A 17,225-nucleotide genomic window follows, 5' to 3' on the forward strand; every position below is an offset into this window, starting at 1 on the left:
CATGAACTGAGGCCTCATGTTGATTAACACGAATATTCAGAGAAAATCGAGTCAAACCTTGGTCAGATGAGTCGCAATCACCGCAGGAAATATTGTATACTACCAGGTCATTAATTTGTGTCGCGAACGAGGAAAGAACCGAGCGATCGTTCAGTATAGTGTGTAATTTCCGTATTGGCCTGGCCACAATTTTAAATTCAGTATCTTTAAAGAATTTTAAGTTGTTTGTGCCACTGTTCAACTTATGGAACAGAAATAAAGTATTTTTTGATATTATTATTGTTGGTTTGTGTAGTATTTTGTATCCTATCCTTAGCGTGTACTTTAATTCGGTTTATTGTAGTCAGGGGATAACCCTTGTTTAAGAACCTTCTAGTTAATATTTATATTTCTGAGCCCGAAGCAGATTCCGTCGTTGAATATTTATAGGAATTTAGAAATTGATTAAAGATAATCGATCTTTTGCAGGTGAATGGATGATAGCTATTATAATGTAGAAGCATACTGGTGTTTGTAGGTTTTCAATAGGTGCTACATTGGATTTTATTCGAGTCCCGAGTAAGCGTGAAATTTAGAAAGTTTAATGGCTTTGTATCCGTATTCTCCCTCTCCAATGTAAATTTGAGTCTAGACTGAATATTATTAAACGAGTGTAAAATGTCTTGGATAGTAGTACTATCAGTAATAACTAGAACATTGTCTAAATACCTCCTAGTATGTGATACGGTGTCGAAAAGGCGTCAAATGTATGTGCTCAATCGTTCAGTGATAGATCTCCGACATTAAGCCACTCAGGCTCAAACCCATTGGCAATCAAAAAATTTGTTTGTACACCTTGTCTCAAAAGGTGATATAGTTGTCCTCAACTAACAGTTTAATTAAGTGAAAAATTTCCTTAATAGGTAGCTTCGTATAATTAATCGGTGTCAAGTTATTATTTAACATATCCCAAATAATATCTAATGTGTATTCAATGTTTACATTCGTATATAACGATGTAACATCTAGTGAGAATAAATTGTCATTGTGGCCAAGTCTACAGTCCTTATATTATTAAATAATGTATCGTAGTTCTTAATCCCAAATTGTATCACTTATCCAAAGGGTTTTATAATGCTATATACATGTGTGGCCAAGGATGAGAATGCTGAATTCCTGTAGGAAACAATAGGTCAAATAGGAAATCCAGTCTTGCGTAATGTTGTTACCTGACCGAAAACTGCAGGAATATTGTATGTTCTGGCCTTCAATTCCTTTAATTGAGCCATAGTAATGTAATCTTTTTTCGATACGTGGTTAACGTTTTATTGTATTGATTGACCAAATTGGTAAACAGTGTCGGGTCTACTTCAAGATAAGTGGAGGTATCTGAAACAACTGAATCTAACTTATTAATATAATCAGGTCTATCTAGTATTACCACTGTATCTCCTTTATCTGCCCTCTGTATAATAATGTCCTTATTTCTCCGAAGTTCATGTAAAGCGGAACTGTCATGTGTATTCAATTTAGGAAGTCATGTTTCTTTTATGTTATTCACAACTTGGTTAACTTGTTGAATAAATATATCTTTGTGTGGAACATTACGAAGTCCAAATTCAATATCAATTACGCATTGTTTTTTAGGCAGTGTTCGAGGTGGTAAATTATAATTTAATCCTTTGGATGAAAGTGAAATCTGGTCCTGCGATAGCATACACGAGGAAAGATTTGTAACCTGTTGATATGACGGTTTGAATACTGGGTGAGGGGGTGTTCACAAACTAGCTTACATATTCTATTGGGGGGTTGTTACCCAACTCTTATGCACCTGGTCGTAAGACCGCGACAGTGTGTTAGAATTCGCATGAACATGTGTTGACTTTCCCGATAATGTTTGCAATTTATTCATGTGTCTGTTTTTATTTCTGAGGCCTGTGCTTCCCGTCGCAAATCTATGGAAGTCTTCAATACAGACCAATTGTTAGGTTTAATAATAATATCAAAAAATACTTTATTTCTGTTCCATATCTTGAACAGTGGCACAAACAACTTAAAAGATTCTTTAAAGATGACGAATTTAAAATCGTGGCCAGGCCAATACGGAAATTACACACTATACTGAACAATCGCTCGGTTCTTTCCTCGTTCACGACACAAATTAATGACCTGATATACAACATTTCTAGCGGCGATTGCGACTCGTCTTACCAAGGTTCGACGACGCAATTTTCTCTGAATATTCGTGTTAATCAACATGAGGCCTTAGTTCATGCTTCTTGTCTGGCAGCATTAGAATTAGCCTTTCATGCCATTACTGAAAACACTTTTTTTTTATATAATAAGGCCAAAATACTTAATGTCCAACATATTTAAGAGTGACTATTAATTGCAGAAATCGTAGAAATTAAATTACACGAGAATTCTGTTAATGCTCGTCGGCCATATTTGATCTCCAATGCGTAGACTTTGACGCGCATGTGGGAAGACAAATAATCACCATTTAAGTTTCATATTCACCCCTATTTGGTAATTTTCATTCCTGTGATCACAACATTCGGTCGAAAAGCGTTGTCGGCTTCAGGAAGGAAAATCGTTTTGAAAATTTTCGTTAAATTCTTTAATTAATTTTCATATTGCGTTAATTTGATTTTTAATTGTGTTAAATTGGTTTTTAATTATTTTTTACTGTTATGTTAGTTTTTCATTTCAATTTCTGGAGGGTATCATATGGAAGTGTTCTACGTACTATATTGAGGTAAACTCCTCAATAAACTCCTAAAGACTTCAGTTATAGCTCGGACACAGCATAGTTTTGTTAAGGGAAAGCCTTATCTCAGACCAATTTGATTGGATACTATGACGTTGGTCACAAAGGAAATGAATGCAGGGAATAACTTTGATATCATATATTTTTACCTTAGAAAGGCTTTTGATACTGTTGCACATGGAAGACTGCTGCACATATTGGAGCAGTATGGCATTGAAGGCGAATTGCAGCTATGTATAAAGGGATGGTTGAGTGGGAGAAGACAGAGTGGTAATCAATGGACACTGCTCTTCATGGAGTAATGTTATTAGAGGAGTCCCTCAGGGTTCAGTGTTGGGTCCATTGTTGTTTTCTGTATTTATAAATGATATTGATGATGGTATATCAGGCTTAATGTCCAAGTTTGCAGATGATACTAAGGTTGGCAGGGTTGTTAATGACACTAATGACAGTATACTGCTGCAACAGGATCTAGAAAAGTTGAGCAGATGGGCTGAGAGGTGGCAAATGAAGTTTAACATTGACAAATGTAAAGTACAGTAATACCCCGACTTACGCGAACTCGGAGTTACGCGGTTCTTGATTTTTTCGTTTGGCAACGCTGCCGCCCACTATCTTCAAGGTCGTTTTTCATATGTTATCGATATACGGTGCGACGGCGGAGAATGAGAGCGAAAGATGAAAAAAATTCAACTTTGCTGCTTTTATGTTTTTTATATCAGTGAAGGGGAAACACATTTCACCATAATAACGTAAAAACCAACACAATTCCAGCTATCGGTATAATCGCAAATGCAATTAGATAGAGTTTACTACCAGTTTATAACAGATTTCACTAGCAGAAATGCAACTGGATTTTTATTGTTTTATGGTAGTAACCCCTAGAAATGTGAGGTGTTAATAGTGTATCTCTGCCTTTATGGTGTTGTTTATTCAGTTGCTACATGCGCGCAGCTTTGTTTATGCGTATCAAGCGTGCCTCCTCGTTTTGTGATTGTGCTTTATTCCGTAAAAATGAGTAAAATACTTAATTAAAAGTGTGAAAAGGAAGCGTCCTGGTGAAGACACTGCAGATTCAGAGAGAAAAAGAAAAGCAATTATCGATAAACAGAGGCGGACTGGATCAAAAATTCTTACCCGAAAAATTTATAGTGGCCTCATACTATGGTTTATGGCCAAAACCACACTGGCCCACCGGGGTTTCCCCGGTAAGGCTTATGGCCAGTCCGCCTCTGTCGATAGAGAAAAAATATAAAATTGTGAAATGCTTTGAGCGAAATGAAAGACCATGTGATATTGCACGTGCTACAGGCCTAAACGAAGCAACGGCGAAAAGCACATGACAATTGCAAACTTGACAGGTTGAAAATTGAAAAGGGCTCAATTGTAAAGGGCTTAAAAATTTTAGAAAACATAGACTCCAACGAAGAACGCGTTATAGCTACAAAGCAAGAAATAAAAAAATTATTAGCTTGCTACGAAGAAATTCTGCGTGAAAAAAAAAGAACGCGCTGTGTCGTCAGACGAATTTGTTAGATTTTATGAAGCCATCGACATCGAAATAACTTTTTAACGTAAGTCATTTGTTTTTAATACATATTTTGTATTAATATGTATAAAGAACTGCAATTTTATTAATATTTTTCTTCTAAACTAGTGTTTTTGTTAGTCCTTGGTCCCAATTAAGCAAAATTTATATGTATTTATATGCAAAGTTGTACCCCGACTTACGCGAATTCGACTTACGCTATTTTCGTCGGACCCACCTATCGCGTAACTTCGGGGTATTACTGTACTACATATGGGAAGCAGTAATCCCAGAGTAACATATCAACTCTGTGATATCACACTGACAGTGGTAGAGAATGAAAAGGACCTGGGGGTAATTGTGCAGGCAGGTATGAAGTTTTCTGAGCATTGCAAATGGTCTGCAAGAGTAGCTCATGGTGTCTTGTCAATGATGTACAGGAATTTTTCTAGCAGGGATAAGGAGGTGATTATCCCTTGTATAAAGCAATGGTCAGGCATCACCTTGAGTACTGTATACAGGTCTGGAGGCCTCATTTTAAGAAGGATGTAGAGCTGTTGGAACGAGTACAGAGAAGGGCAACAAGATTAGTGAATGGAACAAAGGGTTGCTCTTATGAAGAAAGACTTAGTTTTGCAGATTACATTGTTTGGAGACTAGGCACCTGCGAGGTCATCTAATTGAGGTGTATAAATCCTTGAATGGTTTGAGCAAGCTAAATGCTGATGGGATTCTTCCTCTTGCTCAGAATAATCACCTGAGAGGGCATAAATTCAAATTGAGAAGAGACAGTTGTAGGATAGATGTGCGGAAGTTTGCCTTTAGCCAGTGGATAGTTGATTGGTAGAACAGACTTCCATCTTTCGTTATGGAAGTTGATAGCCTAAATAAATTTAAGGCTGAGTTGGAGAAGTATTTGGAATGAATGGAGGGGTGAAATGGGAGTGGGTTTTTTTTTTTTTTTGGCTGAAGCTGCATAAGCTTGCTTTCTTGCATCGTATACCTCTGCTAATGCTAAGACTTCTTGGTCTTCCTTCTGCTCTTTTGCCTTTAATCTTCCCTTGCAGGATTATTCTCTGCAGGTCATATTGTGGGCCTGTTAATATATGCCCGAGGTAGGTAGTATTTCTCTTTGCAATTGTAGTTAGCAGCGTCCTTGTGGTCATTGACCTCTTAAGGATCTGCTCATTGATGTCCTGAGCCATCAATGGAATTTTAAGCATTCTTCTGAGCGTCCACATCTCGAAGGCTTTCAGTTTCCTGCCTTCCGCATGACCCATGTCTCACATAAATATAGGAGAGTGCTCCCTGTGTAGAATTTGGCCATTCGATATCTTTTCTGAAAATCCAGTTTTGTATCAAAGAGGAAGTTCTTAAGATTCTTAAATACTTCTTTTTCCATACCAATTCTGCTTATAATTTCTGTGCCATGTCATTATAATTTGTAAAGATCTTTCCTAGATATTTAAAGCTACTCACTCGTTCAATGGGGGAGTTGCCACAAAAAAACCCGAATTATGATATTAGGGTCACCCGTAAATTTATTTTGTCTGTAAATTGGTCGTTGGTTCTCTGGTCATGTTTTTTTTTTTTTTTTTTCCCCCTGTTTTGCTGGATGAAAAAAAAACCCCAGTTTCTGGGGGGGAGTTGCCACAACATGTTTTGATTCCAGGTAAGATGTTTTTACTTATGACCATAGTTTTGGTCTTTTTGGCATTAATTGTTAAGCCTTCCATCATCGGAAAGGTCTTTATGAAGATCATCCAGTTAAGACTGCAAAAACATCGCGAGCAAACCAGTCGAGAAGAACAGGCAGGATTTAGACCCGGGCGAGGATGCTGTGATCAAATCTTTGCCATTCGTCAGCTGGTGGAGGAGAGGATCCGGTGTGGACAGCGAACCGTCATTGTTTTCATTGACTTTAAGTCTGCTTTCGACTGTGTCCACCGGCCTGCCTTATGGAAACTACTAGAGGTTGAACATGTACCTCGAAAAGTCATCACACTCCTCCAAACTGCATACAACGGTTTAACCAGCCAGGTGCGCATCCAGAACGATTTATCAGAGGAATTTACCATCCAAACTGGAGTCCGCCAAGGGGATGTAGCCTCCCCGTTGCTTTTCAACATCGTGGTTGACGCCATTATGAGGCAAGCATTCAGAAACAGACAGGGCATACAATATGACAAGGATCACTATGTGACTGACTTGATGTTTGCTGATGATAGTGCTATCCTTGCCGGTAACGACGCTGAAGCCACGAACATCCTCTACGACATTGCCCGCATTGCCCGGCCATACGGTTTGAAGATCAATGCTGGTAAGACAAAGGCCCTGACAACAGATGGGTCGCAAGCCACCATCTATCTCGAAGGCGTCCAGATCGAGCAAGTGCAGGACTTTAAATACCTTGGGTCGCTGGTCCAGGAGAAGAAAGTTGCATCCACCATGGAAATCCACAGCAGAATTGGACAGGCGGCCACTGCGTTCGCCTCGCTCAAATGGTGTCTGTGGAAGAGGACCAACATTTCCACAAAGACTAAAATCCGACTCTTCCGGACTTTGATCCTGCCCATTCTTCTTTACGGATCGGAAACATGGATTTGTCTCAAGTTAGATTTGAACAAACTTGAGGTATTCCAAATGCGATGCCTGCGGCAGATCTTGGGCATCTCTCTTTGCGACCGCATCACTAATGATGCCATCCGCGCCAGATGCCAACAGCAACCAACCATTGCCGACCAAATCCAGAAGCGAAGGCTCAGATGGTTTGGCCACGTATGTAGAATGGGCACGAACAGAATACCATCCACACTCCTTTGGAGACAACGACCCACCCAATGGAGCATCCAACGGACCGCGCCTAGGAAAACGTGGGCCAAGCAAGTGGAAGATGACTTGAAGAGCCGACGTCTCGACCTTAACCAGGCCAGGACTGAAGCCATGGATCGTAAGGTATGGAAGAACATCACAGAGCAAGTCCGAAACCCTGCGGCACCTACAGCAGCATACTGGTTGCGTGGCCAACCACCTCCCCCAGCTGCCAGCTAAGGACCAAAGAAGAAGAAGAATTGTTAAGCCTATCTGTTCGCTGGCTGTTACCACTTTGTTGAGGAGTGTTTGTAAATTTTCCTCTCATGTTGCAGTGAGGGCAGTATCAATCATATACAGTTTAATTGAATAAATCATAAACAATTATTTTTTGAATTAGTACCGAAAAACCGGTATTTTTGTATCAATACCGATATTTGAATAGCGGAAAAAAATGACCAGGATCCTGGGATCTCCATATTGTAAGCCCTACGCAGCACTGAACTCTGGAGGACTCCACAAATAACATTAGTCCACCAATAACATTAGTGCCCATTGATACCATTTGTCTGTCTTCTTCTTCCACTTAACCATTCCATTATCCACAGCAGTAACTTGCCTTTAATGCCACATTTCTCTAGTTTGTACAGCGGTCTTTTAAGTGCAACAGTATCAAAAGTATTCCTGAAATCTAAGTATGTGACATTAAAAATAATTTTTTGAATCCAGTTCCTTGATCACTGCATCATAATAACCCATCAGATTGGTTAGACAAGACCACCACTTAACAAATCCATGCTGTGACTGCAGTATAAGTTCATTCCTGTTTGGATGGTGCTGCATTACTTCTTTAACCAGTGACTTCATTATTCTCCCTGAAACAGATGTTAACTAACTGGTTTGTAATTATTCATGTCACCTTTTGATTCTCCTTTATGTATTGGGGATACATTCACACATCTCCTGTCCATAGTGATCTCCCCTGAATCCAAGGATGCTCTCATAATTAATGCTAAAGGCTTGCTTACTTCCTTTGCTGCTTCTCTTAATATAATTCGATAGATCCCATCCACCCCAGGTACCTTTTTTATGTTAAGCTTCAACAATTTCTCTTTCCTTTCCTCTCAGTTATCACAAAGTCATTTAGCTCCTTATTAGAGTTTGATAAACTTCTGCCATCCCCTACCCTAAAGAATTCCTCACGTGTGAATGTAGAAGCAAAATATCTATTCAGTTTGTCCCTGAGTAGTGTCATCAACAGTTAACTCATAGACAACATGGCCCAATGTGATTCAATCCCTTCCTTCTACTGTTAATATAAGCATAGAAGTCTGCTACTTTTCTATGCATTCTTTGTCAGATACTTCTCATAATCTGCCTTAGCTTGTCTAACCTCCTTTGTGACATGATTAAAGACTGATTTATATCTACCATAGGCTTCTGAATCACTTTATAATTTATATGCATCCCATGCACTGTTCTTCTCTGCCACTTGTCTTAATAGTATCTGACATCCATTTAGGTCTAAATAGTATTTCTTTGTTAGTATGAAATGTCTAGTAGCTTTTATGATTACTTCCCTGAATGCTTCCCATTTAGAATTTGCTGTTTTTATCATCATCAGTGGGTCGCACTGCACAGAATTTAAAAACTGTCCAAGACCACTGTAGTCAACCTTACTAAAGTAAGACTTTCCTTTTACCCTTGACAGAAGTTATTTCTTTAATTAAATTCCAGATTAGTATGCTGTAATGTCTGCCACTCATTGGGTCTTTTATCTGTAGATTAATAATAATAATAACCACCTACAAGGAACTCCAGAAAGTCGCAATCCTTGAACACCTGTAGGATAGTCAGAGAATTCCTTGACTAACAGTAACACCAGACATAACAACAACCACCCTGTTTACTTGGTAGCAATACCCATCATGAGGTGGAATCCCCAATCAGGGAGAAATAATGTAAGAGCAATAATAATAATAATAAAGGGGGGCACAATGACTCTGAACTACCAGCCTGATGGACCTTGGTTCAAATCCTGCTTTGGCAGAGTCGAACGCAACTCCATCACGCTGAGAAACTGGTATAATAATAATGGCAATAAATTAAAAGAATAATAATGAATAAAAATTTCAAAGGATGCTTCAATGGACCTACCTTCATCAAGATCGAAGTGGTGGCTGAGGGTAGTGTCGCCATCTGGTGTTACTCCAAAGAACTAACATTACCATTGCAATTAAGCCAAAGCTAAACAGGTCCAACTCCATAGTGGATGATGTTGAAGAGAAATAATAATCATATGCATAGTGTGGAGCAGGAGAAAGTCCATCACTTTTAGGCCTCAGGCAGAGTGGTCGGTTCGAAAAGTTGGAGGCTGTCTTCCGAGGAAGACAGTGGAGCAAGTGGCACTGTCCCTCTTATGGTTACCACAAGAAAAGGGCAAAGTCATCCAGCCCAACCAACTGGAAGTGCTTCCTGCATAACTGCACTAGTGGCTACCCAGGAAGAAAGAAAATGCCATTGCATTAGCCTCAGGTCCTTGAGGTTGTTGCAGACATTCTCTCAGATATGCCAGACAAGCTGTACTTGCTACCTGGGAGTCTAAAATGCTGATGGAACTGATATTCGGGTGAAACTCGGGTCAAGTGGACCCAATTTCGGCGAAGTGCAGACAGTCTGTGACAGCCAAATCCTCTGCTTGCACCTTCACGATGGTGGGACTGTTAGTAATCCTGGGTATAACCCCCCATGCAAAAGAACACTGTGGGCAACCATCCAGGTGTGAACCAACGTAAGCAGGGATCGAGGTGTGGCACCCATTTGTGGTACCAGGCAATACTAGGTGGTAGATGACTCTCATCAACCGGTGCAATACCACCGATTTGTTTATTGGAGGCTTGAAGTGGTGTTTACTCTCCAGTTCTGGTCAGCCCTTCCCCATCTCTTCCATCATGCAGTATGACTGATCACTTCTGAGGTTATGATGAACATCATAGCGAGATCCAATCTTCCTTACATTTCGAGGGTACAGCTGTAAAACGGTGTTCGCAGACTGGCCGCTAGTTAGTACACCGGACTGAACCTATTGGTAACTCTTTAGGAGGCTTCCGGATCAGCTAGTGTATAATCTTGCTACCTCTACTCTGCCAGATAGTGACTGGAGGGAGCCAGAGTAGTGTGTATGCGGGGGGGGGGGCATTGTTGAGGCCATGTTATGTCAAGGATCTGGGTATATTCTTACCATGTGTATGCCGTAACCAAAAATTTCGTTACTTCATACAGCATGTCCCCCACTTTTTCTTACTATTGAACACACCATGAATTGTCAAACTAATAGAGTAAGCTTATCTGCTAAAAGATCTAAACCTCCCAAACACTTCCTAGTTCATTTCACAAATATACGTGATCTCAATTCTAATCTCAACGATGTCCATTTCCACTTGCAGTTTGCCAAATATATACCCTATATACTTTTTCTGACAGAATCTCAGTTATCAGTTGATTCAACTACTGTTCATCTCAGTTGCCCAAATTATTCGCTGTATCATTCCTTCTGCGTCAAAGGTGGTACTTGTGCATACGTCTGTTCCGATATTCCCTGTCAGAGACTTGGCAATTTGGAATCTCCTCTCTTTGATCTTCTCTGGCTTAAAATCTCTGTCCCTCATTGTGTCAAATTCATCTGTTGTCTCTACTGGTCTCCCAACTCCACACATCACTTGGAGCTCTTTGACTTCCTCTCTTTGCAATTTGACTTTCTCCACTCCAACTTTCCAAACAGTGAGGTAATTTTCCTTGGTGATTTTAATGTTCACAACTCCAGCTGGCTTCCGTTTTCTAGTCACACTGACCCAGCTGGTCGAGATGCTGAGGCTTTTGCAATTACTAATGACCTTGCACATATTGTTCATTTACATACAAAAATACCGGACAATCCTAACCATACAGCCAACATGCTTGATCTATTTCTCACAAACAACCCTTCTAAGTGCACGGTTGAAGTGAGTGGTCCCTTAGGCACCTCAGATCACTACAAGATCTATCATTATAAGAATGCAAAATGGGATGACCTGCGAGATTTCTTTTCTTCTTTCCCTTAGTCAGATTACTGTTTGAAAACTTCTCATGTCAACGTTTGCTTAGATCGTGTTAGTGAAATTATTCTTGTAGGAATGGAATCCTTTATTCCACTCTCCACTTTAAAATCTCATCCTTTATCTAAATCTTGGTTTTCCAATAAATGTGCCAAGGCTGTTCAAGAGAAGAATGTTGCATATTGTAAATGGCTTGTTTTCAATTCTTCAGTTTCATTTTCTGCCTACAGCAAAGCTAGCAACAATTGTAAAGTAATTATTAATCAGTCCAAACTAGATTTTGAACAGGCTAAGAGTAGAAAACTTGATTTCTTGCCCTAATGGTAGCTGAACATTCTGGTCTCTTGCCAAAGATATTGGCAGCAACTTTTGCCCATCTATCAAAACCAGATGGTTCTGTTGTCACTTCAGCAGGATAAAGCTGACCTGCTAGCATCCCATTTTTCTTCCTGCTCTTGTATTAATGATCTTGGTAAAACACTTCCCACCATTCCCATCACGTTCCATTCAATACCTCCTGTGGTCTTCCGTCAAAAGGATGTCAGAAAGATTTTGACGAATCTTGATGCTAAGAAAGCTTCAGGTCCTGATGGTATTTCTCCACTTGTTCTCAAAACTTGCACTCCTGAACTCACTACTGTTCTTTGCTGCCTTTTTTTTCACTTTCTTATTCCAAAGGTGTTTTTCCTTCTGCTTGGAAATTTGCTCATATCCAGCCAGTTCCTAAAAAGGGTGACAAATCCCTCCCATCCAATTATTGACCCATTGCAATTACTTCTACTCTTTCTAAAGTAATGGAAAAATCAATTAACTGGCAACACTTAAACTACCTAGAAATTATCCATTTGATCAATGATTGTCAGTATGGATTTTATCAGTGTTGATCCACTGTTGGCATAAAGGTCTTCTAAACAAGCTTCCATCTTATGGTTTGCCAACTGTTTTTTGTAATTGATTATCCAGTTTTCTCTCTGATTGCTCGTTGAGGGTGATAGTAGATGGCTCTTTGTCTTCTAACTTCTCCACTAATGCTGGTGTCCCCCAAGGTTCAGTTCTTTCCCCCACTCTTTTCCTCTTGTATATTAATGACTATCTTCCATTGACTGGAAATCCTATCCATAGTTTTGCCGATGATAGCACATTGCATTCCACTTTCCATTTTGAGAAACCTTGCCCTGCTCCATCAGTTTCAACTTCTCGAATATCCTCTACCAATGCCTTAAATGCTGATCTCCGGTAATTCTCCAGTGGGGCAAAGACAACTTAATTGATTTCAATCCTTCTAAAATCAGTCTTGTCTTATATCTCGCAAAAAGGATTCTTCTGCTCCTATGCTTACCTTTGGTGACACTCTGATTTCTAGGCAAGTTGATATATCTCTTTTGGGGATTTAAGTTTTTTAGATGCAGAAGAAGCAATATTTGTAATGTGCTTGTGCCAAGAGAGATTAGAAGTCAGAATAATCCTACTTCTCTTGGCACAAGCACATTACAAATATTGCTTCCTCTGCATCTAAAAAACGTAGTTTTCTCTTTCACTCTCAGCGTTACTTTTCTTCCAAACAGCTGTTCACTCTGTACAAATCGCAAATCCGCCCTACTATGGAATATTGTTCCCATATTTGGGGTGGTGCCACCAAAACCTCTCTCAGGCTTCTAGATTCCATTTAGAAGACTGCAGTTAGGTTAATTAATGACTCATCTCTAACTGAGTCTCTCCACTCGCTGTCTCATAGACGTATTGTTTCTGCTGCATGCCTTTTCTTCAGATTCTTCCATGGGCACTGTTCTTCTGAATTGACTTCTATAATTCCCGCTCTCGCTTTCTGAAACAGTCCGAACACGTGCTGCCACCAGCCAACATCCATTTATTGTCCAACTTCAAACTCACAGAGCCGACTTTTCATCTTCCTCGTTTATTCATTCAACTGCCGTTTTGTAGAACTGTCTACCTTCATATGTAGTTCCTGAAAATTACAGTCTACAGAAGTTAAAGTCTAATGTCAACAAATATCTTATTTTGTCTTCACAGCCTCCAACCCAAGCACGGTACTAAGTACTATAGGTTCTAATACCTCTCGTGTTTGGGGTTTTCATAAAAAAGGGTGGGGGCAATATGATGCAAGAAAGCAAGCTTATACAGCATTAGCCAAAAAAAAAAAAAAAAAACCCTTCCCATTTCACCTGTCCATTTGCTCCAAAAGTTTGTTCACTTTTTCGTTAAATTTATTTAAGCTATCAACTTCCAAAATGTCAGATGGAAGTTTGTTCTACCAATCAGCTGCCCGCTGGTAAAGGTAAATTTCCGCACATCTATTCTACAACTGTCTTTCCTCTATTTGAATTTATTCCCCCTCAGATAGGGCATCTACCCTACACCTCAAACTCTCATAGATGCCCATCAGAATGCTGAGTTGGCACCAATTTCTTGACTCACAACACATTCCATGGAGTGGAGCATCAAAATGAATACGTTCATCATGTGAGCATACTACTAAATAACCAAGCTAGAGACCAATATGACAATGTTCAGGTCTAGACTACATACCAAGTGGTTGGAATGATTCCCGGATGGATATTCAGGTCACCAGAAGCTTAGCAGAGAAGGACCTGCATCACGAAGAACCTTATAGCTCCTGAAATCTTGGAAAAAATCAAGCAGGACATGAGCAATCAACAACAAAGAATATGGACAACATGAAACTGGAGGGGGATGAGCAAGAAGAAATACAACCTAGAGCAGCTGAACTGGAAAGTGACAAGGTCATGATATCCAGAGTAGAAGACAAGTGAAGAAGACCCTAACAGAATTCGAAGGAATGGACCGCACAAAGACCCACGATACCGAAGCAGAGACCCATTAGGATCTTGTGGAGAGTCACAGACCACGTTAATCAGCAAATAATACTCCATTACCTTGATAACAATGGTTCAACACTGGAGGCCATCCACACAACCCTATACTGTGCTGCCATAGCTGCCACTAGCATTAATGGAAGAGAATTTTGTACATTTTTGTACAAAATTCTCTTCCATTAATGCTAGTGGCTTCCATTAATGCTATATTAAGAACACTTGGAGATATTTCTCTGCAGTTACTACTGATTATTTGAGTTACATTTTAACACTGGTAAGCAATTTAATCAATTTTAATTTTTTTTTCACACCTGGTACATAATGTCTTATTTATATTAATAAGTATAATTTAACTTTCAATAAAGGTGACATTCTGAAAGCCAATGATGAATTGACATCTGTCATCAATCAGTACAAAACAGCAATGGAAGTGAGTGATGTTGACAGCCACAATACTCTGGAGAGAGCAAAAGGTTAGAATATAATTTTCTCTTACAGTATTTGTTTCTGTTAAATATTTTTTGAAGAGTGCTAATTATCTAGGTCAGCTAATAATAATTACTATCAGCTGACTTAAAACATTAATTAACAGTATAATTATAATTGTACTAATATATTAACAGTATAAATTATAATTGTACTAATATATTAACAGTATAAATTATAATAATTATAGTTATGTTTATTATAATTTTAATTCCTTAGTATTTTTAAGTAGAATAAAGTTATTCAGCTTTTTGGTACAATTTACAACTGGGAGGTAGGCTTATGTTTTAAAACCTGTACTAGTCTTTTGATCATATGCTAATTGGAAATAGAATTTTATTACAGAAAGGTGGAGTAGGGACAAAATTTGCCCATTTGTGGTGTTTTATTATTGCTTTGTGATTGCACTTTTCTGCCCATACTGGCACTGGCAGATCCAGAAAAAAATGACCTGAGAGGCACCATTTGTGACGGGGGCAAATAATGTACAGGATAAAACAAATATGACACTCAAATGTAATGTGACTTTCAGACACAGGCACATAGCTAAACTCTGAATTACTTTGAAGTAAATATTAAGCATGGCCAAACTGTGTGACGCCTCAAACTAGAATGGCGATCACATCAGCATCAGTGTTGCCAAGTGTAGTCAGTTGAAAATACCTGTCACAATGCAGAACTAGCTAAAATCCTATGTTAACAATTAAAAAAAAAATATTTTGTGGCTAAATGGAATTTAGTGATTGATGTGAATTCTCCAAAAAACGACAGGGATGGGGATCATGTGCCCCGAGTATCCTACCCTGAATCTGCCTATGCATACTGGTAATGAAGTGTGGTAATGGGTACAACTTTTAATGCATCTCTTGACAGCTGTAAAAATTTCAGTACTGCTTCAAATATGTGAAGGCATATCCAGATGGTTCTGTAACCTTCTGAAAAGAATTCATTCATCCTACCGTGTCTTTTTTATTTAAAACACTGCATGTACACACACACACACACACACACACACACACACACACACACACACACACACACACACACACACACACACACACACACACACACCACGCAAATGTAAACATATGCAAAGTACCTCATAAATCCAGCATTCAGAAATCTGGCACTTTCTGAATATTTATTATTATTAGTAGTAATAGTGATGGTTAGTAAGTACACGAATAAGAAAGCTTGAATAGTTTTTGCTCTCTTAAAACACTTTTCAACACTAATTGTACTAACTGCCAAGGAGAGCACCCTGCATACTCTCAAGCATGTCAGCGGTGGAAGGACGAAAAGGAAATTCAAAAATTAAAAACGGAGCTGAACATCTCCTACCCAGAGGCTAGAAAACGCATACAACCAATAAATAGCGGGAAGCCTTCATAAGCTCAGAAGGTTTCTGCGAAGTGCACTATCAGTACACAAACAGAGATGACTGTACCACCAAGAGAATTATTCACTCCGATTGCTCGCTATTTGTTGAGTTCACAGAAGCCCACCAAAAAAACAATCTGCTGCCACTTCCATATCTGTACCTCCTAGTGCTCCACCACTACCAAAACCAAGTGGTAAAAAAGAGCAACCAATAATAACAGAAACAATGGATGTAGAGGACAAGGAGTTACCGAACGAATCCGTTTTGCAACTCTTTGTGGAGGAAGAAATGGACACCTGACAGCATCCATACTTCCTCAAAAGAGATAAATCCAAGACTGATAAAAGTAAGCCCTCAGCAACCCAGAAGCCGCCTGATGGACTCACCAAGCCAAAATAATGGCTAAATTCCTACAATGGAATTGTCGTGGATTTCGGCAAAATACTGATGGCATCAAGGGCCTCCTGCAACAGCACGAGCCAGTTGGCTTTTGCTTGCAGGAGACTTATCTAAAGGCAAATGATGATCCCACCATGCTTAACATCTCAGTTTTTCGTAAGGATAGAATTGCAGATGGTCCTGCTCATGGAGGAGTCGCTATCCTTGTGGGCAACCAGACCCCAGTTCAGCCCTTGCTAATTACAACCAGCATAGAGGCTGTTGCAATTCGCCTTACAGTGGGATTTTTATTAACCGTGTGCTCTTATTTATTTGCCATCTGGGACTGACAACCCCCAGGAAGACCTTGATGATCTTGTAATGCAGTTGCCTTCCCCTTTCTTACTTCTTGGGGATTTCAATGGACTTAATACCCTGTGGGGTTGTGCTAGCATCAATGGAAGGGGACGAGTCATAGAGCGTATGCTAAATGACAATGATCTCTCCCTTCTAAATATTGGAACAAACACCTTCTTCCACATGCCTACCTATATGTTTTCTGCCATTGATTTATCTATCTGCTTCCCTTCTCTTCTCCCTTTACTCACTTGGGAAGTGGAGGAGAACCCATATGGAAGTGATCACTTCCCTATGATAACCTGCTTACACACTGGGAGACCATGTCTGCCTTTTAGGTTACCACGGTGGAAGTTTGATCAGGCTGACTGGAGTGCCTTTCAACACCTGGCAAATTTAGACATCTCTGCAGTCAGTCAGGGGCCTATCAATGATGCAGTCACGTACATAACAGAAAATATTGTCCATGCAGCTGCAACTACAATTCCAAAAACGTCCACCCAGTTTCCTCCATTTCCAAAACCATGGTGGAATCCAAAATGCACAGCAGCCAAAAAGGCTCAAAACAAAGCTTGGGGGGATATTT

At 39.5% G+C, this 17,225-nt stretch overlaps 1 protein-coding gene across 3 annotated transcripts in view; it reads left to right on the forward strand.

The window, feature by feature from the left end:
- The window catches only part of LOC150076723 (ADP-ribosylation factor-binding protein GGA1-like), a 303,671-nt gene that overhangs the window by 127,296 nt on the left and 159,150 nt on the right, over positions 1-17,225 (forward strand). For all 3 annotated transcript variants that reach the window (XM_090385588.1, XM_090385589.1, XM_090385590.1), the window contains one exon: positions 14,403-14,510. In XM_090385588.1, the coding sequence (XP_090241714.1) occupies positions 14,403-14,510 (108 nt within the window). The remainder of the gene's footprint in view (positions 1-14,402; positions 14,511-17,225) is intronic.

The sequence above is a fragment of the Mastigoproctus giganteus genome, chromosome 12 (genome assembly GCF_048544385.1).
Source record: "Mastigoproctus giganteus isolate SK-2022 chromosome 12, ASM4854438v1, whole genome shotgun sequence".
Lineage (NCBI taxonomy): Eukaryota > Metazoa > Arthropoda > Arachnida > Uropygi > Thelyphonidae > Mastigoproctus > Mastigoproctus giganteus.